This window comes from Bombus pascuorum, chromosome 2, assembly GCF_905332965.1.
Source record: "Bombus pascuorum chromosome 2, iyBomPasc1.1, whole genome shotgun sequence".
In the NCBI taxonomy this organism is placed as follows: domain Eukaryota; kingdom Metazoa; phylum Arthropoda; class Insecta; order Hymenoptera; family Apidae; genus Bombus; species Bombus pascuorum.
The window spans coordinates 21,624,210-21,641,893 of record NC_083489.1 but is presented as its reverse complement, the minus strand read 5'-3'; the positions used below and the strand labels follow the sequence as shown (position 1 = coordinate 21,641,893).

Below are 17,684 nucleotides of genomic sequence, written 5' to 3'. Positions count from 1 at the left end.
TGAAAGTGCTGACGAGCCTGAAAGGATGGGAAATCCTGAACGAGCCTCAGAATTATAGTGACTTTAGTTGTTTTAGTTGTATCACATTACTACATTAAGCTCTAATTAAATAATCATCGTTTTCCTGTTTCAATCACTGCAAATACATCAAGTAAATAAAAGTCACTATATTATTATGTATGTAACGATGTAAACGAAGCAATTTCAATCGGTTATTCGCTGAACATTTCCATGGATAAGTCTAACATCAAGTTTCATTAGTATTTTAAATTCATAATAATATACAAAATCAACGCTGTTTAATTTATCTTATTAAACGTGCATTGGAGGCTATATAGCGCAATGAATTAGGTGGCTTTTATTTATGAAACTAAAATTTGGACAGAAATTTCTGAAAAAGATTCGTACAAATAATTTTCTTCTACTTCTAATCAGATAAAAAGTGATTAAAAATATAAATTTCAATAAAAAACGTTCTTATAAATGTCACTGATTTGGAGAGAATTGTAACATTTTTATGATACAGTAGTACTTTACGATTAAACAAAATTTTTCAAGATAATAGTTTAAAAAATGTTTTGTAATTTCTTATGGAACAGAATCACTTATTAACATTTCAATATTGAGCCAAAATTTATTTTTAAAAATATTGTAAACTTTTACTTCTGTTAATCTTGTACTAAATCGAGCGATTAATATTTATTATTAAATCAAATTTTTTATTTCTGAATTCTTTTTTTATTTTTAATACTACTAACGTTATTATTACGCTATTATAAAATTTAACGGCTCGTAATAAAACAATCAACAATTATTTTTAAAAATACATCTGCAATGAAATATTTATGGTAAACATTGCGTTAAGCTTTCGCTAACCATAAAATACTTTTATTTCATTAATAATCTTGAAGCGTGCGCGTAAAATTCATTTATTTTGGAAGTACGTTTACCAACTATGAAATGAATTTTAATGAGAGCAGTTTAAAACGTGAATATCCATAGTTATTCTAAACCAACAGTGAAGACACTGAATATAAAATCTTGAAATGACATACCATTTAGATTTTCCACAGAGTGATTGCCAGGTGTACAGTCGAGTATCTGTTTACTGCACGTTCAATTTGAAATCTAATTGTCACATTATTTACAAATAATAATGCAAAGTTGTTATTTAGTGGATTGTAATTTCAATCTAACGTTATTTAATCCCTGAAACAACTACTAGAAAACATCTATCTATATGACTTGAAATATTTTTTAGAATATTATTTTCTATTCTTACTGTGATTAATTAGGTCATTTGACTTAATCCAAAATGATTTGAAACACTCATCTGAACTCATTATCGACTTTAACTTAAAATGTACTTTCAAATTTTAAGTAAGGTCGACATGTTTCACCTAATTAATGGGGAAATTTAATGAAATATTTGGTTTTCTTAAATTATTTACATTTTAAAATTTCTTAAAATATAGTTATAATTACAATTATTATGAACATACTGCATATTAAATATGAATTTTACTCCAAATGTCCTTTAATTTTTGAAATTTGTTATATATTTCTTAATATACATTATATGCATACAGGATGAGTGGAAATAGCAGGGGCAAAAAAATGAATTTTACTATAGGGGGCTTTATTTTCGAGAAAATCGATATTGCAAATTTGTCAAGTATAGTTGAATATGACTAATTGTTGAGGTTATTAGATATATGTGAATACAAAGGAACGCGTGAATAAATTGTAAGGTAGAAAATATATTTTAAATACTGAGGTGTAAATACAAATCGGAATATAATTGAGCTGGTCCAGATCCGCACGCTTGCAGTGTTACCCTATGACTGAAAACCCTGAAGCCAACGTTGCCTGTGTACTGTTTATGGTTTGCCCTTGACCCAGTCATTTGTCTATACGCTGTCGATGGCTTCAGTGCTTGAGAAAACTAGAAGACCAGATGTAGAGTTTTCTTAGAAGTGATGACCAGTTCAACACTAATTGACTTATTTTTTCATATACAATCATATCTTATCCGATTGTACCACTATTATCACTCTATCTTGTATAGTGTACAAAGTAGCGAGAAGAAGGTTTAAAACTTTAAAGGTAGATAGTATTTTCCAAATAGAAGAAACAGGACGTAATAGACATGTATCTAAAAATTAACATATTCAAAAGTATAAATAATTTGTTTTTCAATTAATTGTCTTCTCGTGCTTTTTAATTAACACGGGCAATTTAGGACAGAAAATATGGAGTAACACTTATTCCTTCGAATCTGAAGAGTATCGTTTAACGTCAAATTTTTAATAAAAATAAGATACTTAAGCATTCACATCTATAGACTATTTTATTACTAAAATATAACAGGACTCCAATATTCTTCACTTATTATAATGTTCAAGTTATGCTTATACCTATAGAAGAATATGAAGAATATGAGAATTAATTTTTCTAAATACTCTTCTATTTGTTTCTTTGTATATTTTTTCTTGAAAAGTCTCAAGTTACTGTTATATATCGCGTTACGTGTCTTTTCTCTTTTAAGGTTACATTTAATTTACACAATGAGGTTCTTACATTTACAAAACGCAAGCTATATCAAGTAGCATTATAGAGCTGTTATGTTAAAATTTAAGGATGCCAAGATTTCCCCATTAACCTGATCACAAGCCAGACCATCCGCGACTAAACGTAACCTCATTTCACAATAACCCTCGTTTACTCATACATTAACATTCCAGGCTCCCAGAGACAATCCCACGGGACCGAATATCTCAAACATGACTTGCTGCTCCGCCAATCAAAGAATAGCGCCGGTAACAATTTTTCACCTTTAGTCGAAGATAAACAGCCGCGTAACTTTGCTGGTCAAGAGTTTACGGATGAGAAAGTTGATAGTAGAGACTCAAAGGATCTCGAATCAGCGCCGCGTGAGCTGTCTCCTCCGTCCGAATTGGAGGACCCTTTTGTAGCCGACGACACGTTCCAAGATCAAGGACCAGGTTCCGTAGAAATATACAAATTGGACGTATTCCGAGTGAAGCCTCTGTTGAGCCCCACGCCTGTCACGAGATTCCCATCGAAAGGGAAAAGCAAAGCACCTAAAAAGACTAGCTACGTGAATTGGAAGTCTAAAACGCCCGAGTACAAAGCTACTAGTTTGAATATGCTTCACAAACAGTCCAACTCGTTCGATGACTTTAGTACAGAGATTCCAGCAAATACGGACCCATTTAGTATAGGAGGAGTGCCAGAGTTACAGGTGGGTTGCGAGGGATTGGAGGCACCTGATCACAGCAGAGAAAAAAGATCGATAGACTCCCCCGGTAAAGATAAGAATCCAAAGGAGGTGGATCCGTGGGCGGATGTAACTCCGATATCCTTGAACCTGGACTATGAGCTGTCTGGCGAGGAAGACTACGAAGAGATGGACGAGCTGCTGAAGCTAAAGAAATTGGAGACTACCACGAAGAGGATCAAGCAGAGTAGAGGCGACATGGACGCAACTATTCATTCGGATTTTCACAAGGACAAAGGACGCACCGAGAAATTACCTGTTCGCGGAGACTTGGGCAAGTCTAGCGCGAGCAATGAGTCGACCATCTTGTCGGATGGTCAAAAAGATCGAAAGACGGAAGAAAAGAAGGTGACTGCCGAGGTTTCGCATTTTAATAAAGGGAAGCGAGATGACTACCGTGTGACGAGGTCCGTCGTTGACGAGACATTGAGAGATAATCATCGTCGTAAGATATTGTGGTTCGAAGACTCTGACACTGAACAGTTGGATAACAAAAACGAGAAACGTACTAAACGTCTTTGGGGTTTCGGAGAGAACGAAGGGGTAGCGACTAGCGATGAGCTGCAGACAGAGAATCAGCGACGAAAAATAAGTTATGCGGAAAGGAGAAGAGAAGAGGAGAAGAGAAGACAAGAAGAAGAACAAAGAAAAAGAGCAGAGGAATGGAGAAGACAGCAGGAAGCACAGAGGCGAAATTATATCAAGAATCAAACAAATACTGACATAGAAAATATCAGGAACGAATACGAGAAAATGTTGGAGCAGAGAGAGAGAGAAGAAGAAGAAAGGAGGTGGCGATTGCAGCAGTCAAATAGGTGGCATCTGGAAGAAGAACAAAGACGACGTTTACAGGAAGAAGAGTCAAGAAGAAATCGATTGGAGGAGCAACGTCGAATGCAAGAACTAGAAACTCGTAGAAGATACGACGAGTCTCCGACACAGACTCCTACTTACGAGGAGGAAAGAGAAAGACAAAGAGAACGGCAGCAAGCAGAAGAAATAAGAAGGCGAGAAGAAAATCGTCTAAGAGAAGAAGAACGTCGACGAAGATTACAGGAAGAAGAATCACGTAGGAGAGAGCAGAATAGGTGGGTGGAAGAGATGAAGCGAAGACAGCAGCAGCAGCAGCAGCAAGAACAGGATAGAAAAAGCATAGAAGAAAGGAGAAGAGAGTGGACGTTGAAACGTAAACAGGAGGAAGAAGAACAGAGAAAAAGACATCAGCAAGACAGAAACGAACCATCTAATTTGCTGTACTCTTCGCGAAATAGTCCGAACGCAAATAAACTATACCATCTAGAAACAGAAAGAAGAATGAGAGAACAACAGGAAAAAGAATATCAGCAAAAATTAGATGGGTATATTCAACGTAATCGACCGATCAACTTAAACAAATCGATAGATCGACAAAGAGAAGAAGCGAACAGATGGAAGCAGGAGGAAGAACGACGAAGACTCGAAGAAGAACGTAAGTTACAGGATTACATTCGAAGAAATCAACCAGTGCGTGTTCCGGAAGAGAGCGGATCATCTGATAAAAACTGGATGGAGTATAGGAGGAAATTAGAAGAAGCTAGGCAATATAATCGACCGAGATATCCAGGCCCAGAGACCGGGAGAAGAAATCATGGTCCATCAGCCCCGACAAATATCGATCCACGAGCTTACAATGATGCGAGAAGAAAAGCAAGTAAAACGATCGAAGAGGAAGAAATCCGCGAGCGACAGAGACAGCAACAAGAGCAACTGAGGAAAGAAGCTTTGAGGCGAGAAGCAGAGGTTAGAAGGATACAATCGAGAAAATACGAGGAGGAACGAAGGAGGAAAGAAGCAACGATGTTAGAAGCGGAGAGAAATGCGAAAGAGCTGCGGGAAGCGGAGATCAGAAGAAATCAAGCTGAAAGGACGAGACCAAGCCAGGCTCGTAGGCGATTCGACGGGCATAGAGGTAGACACGACACGAGTCTTATTCCAGCCAATTTACTTTTGAATGAGCCCAGGAGAGCTATGGAGAGACAAAGACAGGAGCAAGAGAAAAGGCAACTGGAAGCTGAAAGGCGAAGGTAAGAGGATATTAAGTAATGAAATGAACGAAGAGAAAGATAGTCAGAAATTTAGCGATTAGATATTAGATTATAATATGACGAATTGATAAATTGTATTAATTCAACAAGTTTATTTATTAGGACATCCGATCTCTTTTGTAAGAATTATTTTATTAAGTATGATCACATTAGCGAATTTAGTATACGATAATATTATTAGAAATATTTTTGATTTCGGTGGACTTTTGTGATTTTTGTTTTTGATCTTGATTAAAATCTTTAACTATTATGTTATAATCATTCCGTTCAGAGAAATAACTAAGATAATCAAGTAAATCTTTGAGAAACAATTTTAAATATTGATACTAGAAATCTGACAATAAATGGAATTAATAAGTATGTGAAATAAACTCAAGTCAAAATTACACAACATCAGAAAAAATTAGAAATATGGAACAACATATTTAGACAAAGATAAATTCGCAAAAATGAAAAATTCTCTTCTAGACTTTTATTATAGATATAGAATTTATATTATATATGTAGAGTTAAGGGTTCATATATATAACATATTTTTTAGAATTTTTAAAAATTCGAAATAAATTATTTTGTAGCTTCAATCTTTCATGATATTCACACGTAGTGCAGAAAACAAGATACGCCCTAATTTATTGTCTTTATAAACATCACATTCTGAGTTACTAAGCTCTATCAAGAATATTTTGTGACGCAATAGATTTTCCTAAACGATAAATACCCCAGACAGAACTCGCAGGTCGCGTCACATTGGTCCTCTTGCTAATATTTATGACACTTTATAGCCTTTAAAACTTACGTTTCAAAATGTTTTCGCCGTCATATATCGTTCTTCCTGCTAAAATAGTTGTCTTTCTATCACTTTTATCGTAGCATTAACAATGTATTTTTAATATAACAGTCATTTTTGACTATCTTTGTTACTGTGTATACATTTTATATTTATAATTACAACATACATAATTTTTATATCAAATAATTTTTAGTGCAAATATTTTCATAAATAATCTAGCTTTTGTGGAGATCCTAATTTATCTAAATTTAATTCATAATAAATTCTAGATAAAACTTATTTTTAGACAAAACTACCAATATGAATATAATAAGATAAAAATTATACAGACATTTTACATCTTTAGTTCAATTCCTCTTAAAATTAATCAATAATATTTTCATATACACACTATGCTATATTAATATTTTAATGTAATTTAAATTACAAGTCGATTTTTTGGAACTTCTTTAAAAAGAACTTTAAAAAGAAAAGAATTACCATTCTTTTTAAAACCTAAAAGTTTTAAATCGATGTTCTTTTCAGTTATAATTTATGATGTATCATATCCACGTCCTTTAAAACACACACGAAAACGCTTATTACTCGATTTAATATATTTACATTGCATTCATAAGTTAATCATAGTTGAAAATGTATTAGTATAGTATTCAATAACAATTTGCAAAATTACCGGTGTGGATAATAAAACAATTTTCTAATTTCTAATGCAAAATAGAACACAATAATATCTGCACCTCAACAATCTTCCCATTATCCATTATGGTAACGACGTAATACGACACGCAGTAGAGTATTTGCTATTTGCTTAGAACTCTTGCAAACAATCTCGCGTGCGTAAAGTGGCCTATAATAGATCAGGAAAATACATTGTATGTGGAAATTCTGAATTCCTTAGTCATTAAATGAGTTGAATTGAGTTGTGCACATTGAGAAATGCAAAGAATATATACATTCTCCTTTTTCTAATTTAACTCCTTTGTATATAGATAATAAGAAATATTATAACATTATCAATATAAAAAATTACATCTGTTTTTTCTTGTTATCTTGTATTTTACTAATTAGTAAATTAATATTATTAAATGTATGTGGAAATTCTGAATTCCTTAGTCATTAAATGAGTTGAATTGAGTTGTGCACATTGAGAAATGCAAAGAATATATACATTCTCCTTTTTCTAATTTAACTCCTTTGTATATAGATAATAAGAAATATTATAACATTATCAATATAAAAAATCATTACATCTGTTTTTTCTTGTTATCTTGTATTTTACTAATTAGTATATTAATATTATTAATTATAGTAATATTATATTTTATTAATTTCAATAATTAAATCAAACACTTCTTTTTATATACTTGCATACAGTAACATTGCTTACATAAATGGCTATATAAAGCATTTGCACATATCCTTATTTTCCAATGAAACATTTTTCCATTCTACATTCCATTCTACATTTTTATAATACATATAACATCTTCATCATTGGAAAGTATTATTAATACGAAATTTAATATACTTGGATCTAATTAATTAGCATATAAATGCTATAAAAATACATGTATCCACTGAAATGTAATAATTTTGTAATAATGTTATACGATTAGTATCATCGTTCCTGAAAGATCTAATGTCTCGATATATATTAATTTATCGGATTTCGATTGTTTTTTTAATAGTACGTTGCGCTTTGTTCCGGCATTTCTTGAACACCCCGGTTCATTTTTTCAAGACAGATCTGAATGGAAGTTTCGAAACACGATCGAGACTTGCGAAGCCATAAATATCTCATCTGATAACTAAAATTAATGTCTTACTAATAGCAAAGGAAATTATTGCATATTAAATGTAATTAGCTTAAAATAATTTAACAACATAACACTTAGTTACTGAAATACAGTTCGATGGTGGTCAGTCAACTAATAGAATACAGTGATCGGATCCCTGTCTGTATGCTACTTAGAATTTACAATTAACGGCAGATGAACACGCGACGTCACATCATGAGGAGTTTTAAAATGGCTGTTTAATTGTGAAAAGATCATAATTTTTATCATTTTCTACTACATCTTCCATGCCTTTTTGCTTTAAATTTCTATGTCATTAAGGATTCTTTATTATAATGTTTCTATTTATCTTTGAAAATTATTTGAATAAAAGTAACGATTTATATATTATTAAAATAAAAGTAATTTAAATAGATAATGATCTATTTAACAAACATTTCATATGCAACATCTAAATCTCAAGGAAACGAAGTTAGTTGGCCTAAGATCTGATGACCTTTTTCGAGTTAAATAACCATTTAAATGTATTAACTGAATCGTTCCTTAATCAGAGTTATATTGTTCCTTTAATTATGAAATTAAAAAAAAGTAAAGACAAATTAATTTAGCTGGTGATTTTAGTGTTTACGAATGTAAGTATGATGTAATTTATTTCCAATAGAAATTAAACCACATATATAGAGATAAGGAATCTCTAAATAAAAAAATTAATGTGTGCAAGAGATTTGCAATTCGAATGACTTTATCTTCAGTTAACAATTTAAATCACTATGCGTCTTTGCAATTTCGCACCAAAGATACTGTACAATTCAATAACTTTATATTTCTAGCTATAAAACACACACGAATATCTCCTTCACTGCAAACATAAAGAAAACGTAAAATGTGCAATAAAATTTGCAACAACGCGACGTGGCATCACTTATATGCATCGAGATTGGCTTTGAAAGATAGCAGCTTGAAAAGATGACACAATTTCGCGGCAGTTATTGCGTCTCGTAAGATTCATTGCGTGTCGTCGCGGCTGCGACTACCGACAAGATAAATATTCAACGAGAATACTGTCTCAAAATTTCGTCCGTGCGAAACATGCTAGTAGGCTGTGAGTTAACGCGCTGCAAGTCGAGCGACGTTAATGAAACAAACAGGCCGGTCGCACCGTGTACAATGAGCTTCCTCTTTCGGTCTATGTTGATAATATAACGTGTCTCTTTATCCTACACAGAGCAAAGGAAGCAAGGGAGAAGGAGGAACGCGACAGGGTCATGAAAGAGCATCGGAGACGGCAGGAAGAGGCCAGGCTGAACGCGTTGCCTGTAAGCGCAAGCATAATAGTCCAACCCATGGTACCTAACATGTTATCGAGAACGGGTTTCGATATCGACACGGTGAGCCTTCTCTTTCTACAAATGTGTTCCAATTCAAACGTTCCAGCACGCGATTGTTCCAAGCTTTCAAATCAAACCGTTCCAATCCCCGACTTTCGATAATTGTTCTGCATTATCCTGCCTCGCTCGTACATGTATGATATATGTCCATAAAGACGAATTTAGACATTACATGCTTTGGATGTGTATCGATTCATTTCATTTTCATGTACATTTTACCCAAAATAACTAATGAAAAAAGTAAAGCCGATTTCTACTTTTGATGAACTATAACGGGTAAAATAATAGTTAAAGAAATAATAGTAACAAATAAGGAGATGACACATTGTTTTGCTAACTAATTAATTTTACTAGAAAAGTATAATTTTTTTTCTCTGTAGACAATTAGCGATATTTTGAAAATTAGTAAAATATGAAATGGTTGCCAAATGTGGTAATTTAATGAGAATACAGGTTTCGTGCGAATTTTTGTAATAGATATTAGGAAATAAATTTTAATACATGAAACTCACTAGCTTTATATATCTTAAATATTTAGGTATTGTTAGGTAATACTAAAGCGATAGATTGAAGATTTATTTCAGGTTCAAAATTTTATTTCTGTAGGTTGTTATAAAACACACGAGAGACGTAACATTTTATGTCTATTCTAGGCATCAAAATATTGAAAAATTTACAAAAATATTGTTTAAGGCTAACTTTTAAGTTACAAGCAGCCGATATCCTATTGTCATTTGTTTTAGTTCGTGAATCTTACAGTGAGATATATAAAATATTTTTTTTTTTTTATTTTATTTTGTTTTTTACAATTTGTCCTGAAGGACATTTGGTAAAGTGTTATATCTCATTGGTAAAATAAAAAAAAATAAAATAAAATAAATATAGCATGTGGGTGACTACCCCCAGCGGGGAGAGCCAGCTTCGTGTTTTCTAAGTTATATCTTTTATACTATATAAAATATGAGTGAGATAGAAGGAGGGTCGTCAGTTGTTAGTATTTTATTAACTAGTTTTTAGTAAAATTAAATTGTTTATAACTTGACAAATAAACCTCAGACGAAATGTCTACATATACATATATATACATATATATACTATATATACATATGAACTTCCTTCAGCGATTTAATATCTAGAATCGTCCCAGTAGATATCCTCTACATATTTTGTTAACCTGTACAGGTTAATTTTATAGTGAAATAATATGAATTTGTAGAGTAATTTTCTACATTGTAAACTATAAGTGAATGTTTTGTCTAAGAATAAATTTAATATTGACAAAAATGACATCATTAAATGTTGTATTAATAAATTTATTGATATATTATGCTATATTTAAATCAAGATTGATATTAATTTCTTATACAATTATGAAATGAGAATGTAGTGAAAATGGAATCTTAGCAATATTTTATTTAATATTTTATACATTACATATGAATATTATATATACTTTTTAATTTAATAAAATTGAGTGAAAGATCAAATTTCTTAATTATAGAAATTATATTTATGAGTACTTGAGAATATCAACAGAAATGTTCTGTTATATTTGAAGGATATAGGCGATTAGAACAGATTTATATCAAAAACATCTTGTTCTATGATTTTGGGACTAACATCTGGTTTGTATCATTCTATTGAACATTTAAAAAATATTAATAACATTAGTTAGTTATGCAGACTGATATTTATCAAGCTAAAACTACTTATTAATTATAAAACATCATGTACTTATCACTTATTTTCATCTATTTAGTTTAACTATTTCATATTAAACTGTGTATATTTTTAATTCACCAAATAGGAAAATTAGAAAATCATTACTATAGTTTTCACATGTAACCTTCATTTTTAATGGAATTAACGAATATATATCGAATGATAAACTATTGCTTTTAAAGGAGAATTTCTGCGTATTCACGCGAAAATAATTTCCAGGTATAATCATGTCCATAAAAGTTTAATTAAAAATCCAGTTTTCATAACTTCACAAAAATTCTGTAACGTGGTTTTCGGAGAAATGAAACCGAAACGGTACATTTCTGTTATATCTAATATCTGCATATCTAATATCTACATATGTAGGCTTTCAAAACGAGCATCATTATCGTTGATATCGATTGGTAATGGGAGCTTGCTATCATTAAACGTGGAGTAATTCCGCATTCAATATGGCTCCCATGCAAGTAGTAATTTATAGTAGAATATTTGTATTCTCCAAATTGTTATAACGGTAGTAATTAATTATGTGTTAATTATAAATTAAGCACTGAAGTTATTCATTATCACTAAAGAATTAAAAGAATATTACATTGCACGGATATAAAGTTCTGCTTGTAACGTATATAATCTAATGTATGTAATGTATAATAACATATATGTATAACTAAGATTTCGCTCGGAAGAGCGTACATTTATTTATATGAATGGACATTTTCTTTCTAAGTACATAAATTCTCTTAATAGAAATGGTTCATTAGATTGATTAATACAAATGGTAGTATTTCCAAAAAAAAAAAATTTCATAAAAGATATAACTTAGAAAACACGAAGCTGGCACCCCGCTGGGGGTAGCCACCCACATGCTATATTTATTTTATTTTATTTTTTTATTTACCAATGAGATATAACACTTTACCAAATGTCCTTCAGGACAAATTGTAAAAATCAAAATAAAATAAAATAAAAAAAAAAGAGTATTTCCAAAATAGAACCATCTCCGATTTCGATAATCTTTTAGTATCTTGTCAAGGTCATCACCCTGAGTAGTGTTCTAAAGATTTTAATTGGTGTTTGCCTTTTATTGAAAAAGTTATTTTCGAAAAATGTTTATTAGAGAGTATATAATTTTTCGGGCTCCATTTGTATTTGGTAAAGTATATAGTAAATCGAATGCTCTTATCTATCTTCCTTACTGAAACCTGTGATATTGATGTTTCTTATGACTCCAACAAAATTGACTTCTTATGACATTTGAACAGAAAAGCTGACTCATAATCAATAGTGAAAGACCATTGTACTCGAACGTTGTATTTAATTTCGTTATTATAAAATGATGTTTGTTATGAAGTAAAAGCGTGGACAAAAGATTTTTCTCCGCATTCCCACCGAGAAAAATATCTAGGCTAACCCAAATCTAAATTTAATGTATAAGGGACAGAGCCGTCCCACGCCCACGTATTTGATTATACTATACATACTGTACTATACATATACTACACATACTCCGCATTAAAACCTTCACAACACAATTTAGGGTGGTGATTTTGACAACATGTTAAGGAAGTATCGAAATCGTGAGTAACTCCGTTTTTTTGTAAATATTTGTCGAAATGGTTAACATAGATGATACAGATGATGAAGAAATACAATAATTTCTGTAATAAAATTGCTCGTTATATCCTTTAAAATTACTTGTTTTATTTAATGTGCAGTGGGGCTAAAACTATATAAAGCTATAATAATTTATAAGAGCAATATGTTACAAACATTGTTTTTATCATAAAAAATTTCCATAAAAAATGTAATGGATTAATTAATATGTTTAGATAATTAATTTCCATGGTCAATTATACAGTTGAAAGTAAACACATTCACGTAACTTGTTATATTATTATATCAAAAGTATGCAGAGTATCGGTAAGAATAAGTAATTATTCAAATATAAGAACAACCCAAGATATATTAATGGAGTGATTATAATTTATACAGTTTTCTATTCTTATATTATACATGTCTAAACATAGCTAATTTATTGTTTCAATATGTTTAACTACTTTATTTATATTTTTAATTTATTTATATTTTAATCTATACAGTTGAAAATAAACACATTCACGTAACTTGTTAAATTATTATATCAAAAGTATGCAGAGTATCGGTAAGAATAAGTAATTATTCAAATATAAGAACAACCCAAGATATATTAATGGAGAGTGACCATAATTTATACAGTTTTCTATTCTTATATTATACATGTCTAAACATAGCTAAATTTATTATTTCAATATGTTTGACTACTGGATGCGAAATATAACTTTATATGTACTTCTGTTTTATTAATCGCACAATATTTCTATTTTAATTATATTTTTAATTACCGATTAGTAACTTAAGAAACAATCCGCGGATATAAACACGTCAAAGTTTTAACAATGAGTAAGTATCAATGAGTAATCATGAATCAAAATATCACTTTCGTAATCTACAGTTCTATTCTACTTAAAGCTAATTTTATCCATACATTCTATATTGATTACATCGATATTAAATAGGATAATGCGGAACATTTTTCAACAGAAATAGTTCGACTCATAAAATAAAAAAATATATGAATCTACCTGACAAAAACAGTATAGCAATGTAGCTATTATAACCCAAACTAAAAAAATATAAGAAATTAAAATATAATATAAGAATTCATATCTTAGTTTAAATGATTTCGGCTATGAATAATCGTTATAAATAGTCATTTATTTTTTGCTTACCTGTAATAACCTATATCGATGATAGAAATTATTTTTAGATGCGAATAATCATTATCGATAATGAAGCTTCTTTTTATTTAGTGACAAACGATGTTGATGGCAGAAATTACTTTTACTGATAACCATTATCTATGACGAATGTTTTTTGATTACCACTAATTATTATCCATAACGAAGATCTTTTTTGTTTCTATCAAACATCCTCGATTTTTATTAAAATTCAAGATTTAAATTCGATATAATTCAAATCAAATATTATTGATGGTTAGAGTACGGATTTTTATGCAAATTTATATTTTTATGGACACAATTAAAGAAATAAGTCTTAAATAGAGATCCGGGCTTTCTACTATAAATTATAACGTGTACTCTACTTGGCTAGGTACTTAATATATTTCTGCATATTTTTTTATACATCTTTTCATGTTACGAAAACGTATTTTATTTATATTTAAATTTCCACTTTTATAAATACGAATAAATAAGTATAATCTATACAAAGTTTTGTCTTTCCTACAATAATGATAATATAATAACGAGTACTATATTTTGAAAATTTTATATATTTTTTGTCTACTATATGCATTCTGTGCATTTCTGCCCCTTTAAATTTTTGATGAATGTATAAAGATCCGCAGTCTGATAAGTAATATATTCAGTATATAAATCTACTTGAGATTTCTATTTCTTCACAGCGACTTAATCCGTATCAAGAAGGAGTGAAAGTGCCAAACTTTCCAGCGCCACCAACTCGACAGCCACCTGCACAAAGTCCTTCGCCCTGTGTTTGGGCGGTTGTTCAATGCTGTCCATCGAAAACCAATCGTCTAGTTACCTGTTTCGAATCCATGGGTTGTCCCGGTATTAACTGGGACCCTAACCCATGCAAAGGTTCCATTATACAAGCCGCTAAGCAGCAGGTGGAGAAATTTTATGCTCAGCTCGAGGAAGAGGATGATTTTTATTAATGGAAACACGTGGAATGTGGAATGTGCCAAGTTCCAAGGTTTTATGGATCATCCAAATATCTTTTGAGCATCGATTACAAGAAATTCTCTAGTTTTTTTAAGAAACTGAAGGGAATTACTGTGAGTGGATCGAATAATATATAATAACAACTTTATATGCAGGAATAATTATGTGAAAAGATCCAATTGATGGAAATTTCGAATAAATAATAGGTATATTGATAATTATAGATATTTTATCTTTCTTTTCATTTTAGTTCTTTTGTAATACCATTGGCTTAGAAAGTTTATGATAAATTCAATACGTAGAATATTTTGTATAAAATAAAGTTTGTTCTTCCTAGTCTAGATTTACGTTTATACCTGCAAATGAAAATAGTGGATAAAGAAATTTTTTGGAAATAAGTTTGAGTTGAACATTTAGATGATTATTACTGTTAGAAAATTTGCGAATTTTTAAAACTGAATCTACAGAATATTTTATTATAATTTTAGTAAAACAAAATATCATCGATTATATCGAACTGTTTTTCAAATTTTGAATGATATAAAACGTCCACCAAATCTGGTGACATGACAATTTAATTTTACAAAGGTACCTTCATAAAAGAACAAATTATTTTATTTTATTTGACCAAATTGGCAATTTCATATTTCTTAAGTTTGTCAAATATGTTAACATATTCAATGTACATTAATATATGTACTGATGTGTATTAACATATACACTACTATAAACTTCTATTAAATATAATTTATGTTTATAATTATATTAGAACATTCAGCTTTTTCGATCCACTCAATTATTCGATATGAAATAACTCGTAGCACATTGCAAGAAGAGCACCGTCTGTTCTTCGTTGTTCTCGTATTCTTAGATCGTAAAACCTACCTATAGTTATATTATAGATTCGGTATTTTTCTACTCGCTTCTTTAGATCGTCGTTAACGATGCATGATAGCCTTTTTAAATATAACAAAGCGAACAAATGCGCCAAGAGTTTCGAAACCGTGCACTGTGTTCTTGTGAAATCGATGGATCAGAAATTTTGCGATGGTTGCAATCACTTAAAATATATTTTCTGAGTATTGCAATTGTTTCAAGTTAAGTTTAATAACAAAAAATAGCGTAATATTGTATTAGGTACAAATGATTCTTTGCAAAAGCTCCAAACGCAAAATATAAAAGCACAGAGAGAACTAAGGATGTCCCAGGTTTCTAAACGAAACAAATCTATATAATATATTCTATAAGGAAAATTAAGTAAAATGTTTTATAGAATCTATAGTTCATAAATATTTATTAAAAAGTTATAACTGAAATACAAAGTAATAAATAATTTTTCTTTAATTATTTAAATCTGGTAATTAAACGAACATTATTCTTGCTATCAACCTAACCCAAAATCAGTAGATCTTATATATATAATTCTACTTGCATGGAATTTAAAAACATATTTTCTATGACAAGAATTAATAATTAGTCGAATTAATGCAGAAACTAACTGACTGAAATTGAGAGAAAATTAGAAAAGATTGTCAATGTAAAAAATTTTGTTTTTGCATTTTTATTTAGAAATATCAAAGTGAAAACATCAAGTACATGAATATCACTAATCTGTTTCTCTCCTTTATCAAACAAGCAGTCGATTGTTATTTTCTATTTCTTTAATAATTTTTTAATGAAGCTTTCATGAACATCTATGTTTATATGACGTTTTTCTCTTCTCATTACTTCGTTTTGCGAAGAAAACTTGAAACGTCTATATAGAGTTTCAAACGCCACTTAGAAATTTTTCTCGCAATTAAAAATTAAAAACAAAATCTTCAGCGATTTTTAATTATGGAACATAGCGTTGGAGTATTTGCTTGGAATACTTACCAGGTCTAACGAAAGCTATGAAACGTTTCGTAACCCATTAAAAATCAAAAAATTAAATAATATATAAAAATTGAGTAAGCACAACATTACTAGTAACCAGATGTGCATATAAAGTAAATTTTTGTGCTATCAAGAGAATTACACAAAGAATATATTAAAATAATAGATATAATATATTACAGAAACCCATTACTCAAGTCGGAAGTAGAAAAAGGATTTCTATAATTGACATAAATATTTCTTTATCATAGTGATACAAAATACATCAATTTCGCTTTTTATAAAATTGTAGAATCCATATGGAAGGAGAAATATTCGCAGCGTTTTTATTATGAAATTCTATCAAAAAATAAAATATTCCAAAAAATACTGCCCTTAGATACTAAAGAGAATTAAAGACAAACATAAGAAATTCGTTAATGAAACAGGTTTCCTTTTTCAATAAGACAATATTAAGTTTTATAAATCCAAGAAATTTTGAATCATAGCTGAAACGAATTATATAATATATTTTATAATTATATAATCTATATCTATACTCTCATTATTATTTATCATGGTCTTCACAAAACTTAATAATAATACTATAAATATATCAATCTTGTTGCATTTTATAAAATTACATTTTATTTATTTATTAAAATAGTGACGAAAAAGATATTAAGGGAATCCTTGGAATTTTCTTTCAGAGCTACAATGTTTTTTGATAATTTTGATAATTTGATAATATAAACTGAAGAGAATGTCAAATGAAACGTTGCAGTAATGCAACATTGGTCTTTAATGGGTTAACGAAAATACCTCGTTCAGCGAATTAACGTTTTATGCGAAATAAGCAATACTGGGACCATTAAATCGTTTCCAGACTCGCCACAGAAGGATCAAACGAAACAGGAATCGCTATGCTTTACAGAACGCGATACAATTTCGAGAGGGAGCCAATATTCAACAGAGTAACTGATCGTTTAGAATTGGACAATCGCCA

General features: G+C 30.2%; 2 protein-coding genes across 4 annotated transcripts in view; one reads left to right on the top strand and one right to left on the bottom strand.

Annotated features, from left to right (window-relative positions):
• Positions 1 to 15,040, top strand: part of LOC132904597 (trichohyalin-like) — a 142,403-nt gene extending 127,363 nt beyond the window's left edge. For both annotated transcript variants that reach the window (XM_060955235.1, XM_060955236.1), the window contains exons 3-5: positions 2,745 to 5,364; positions 9,197 to 9,359; positions 14,545 to 15,040. In XM_060955235.1, coding sequence (XP_060811218.1) covers positions 2,745 to 5,364; positions 9,197 to 9,359; positions 14,545 to 14,817 — 3,056 coding nt within the window. In that variant the 3' untranslated portion in view covers positions 14,818 to 15,040. The remainder of the gene's footprint in view (positions 1 to 2,744; positions 5,365 to 9,196; positions 9,360 to 14,544) is intronic.
• LOC132904614 (uncharacterized) overlaps positions 1 to 17,684 on the bottom strand; it is a 344,019-nt gene that overhangs the window by 248,048 nt on the left and 78,287 nt on the right. The window lies entirely within an intron of this gene.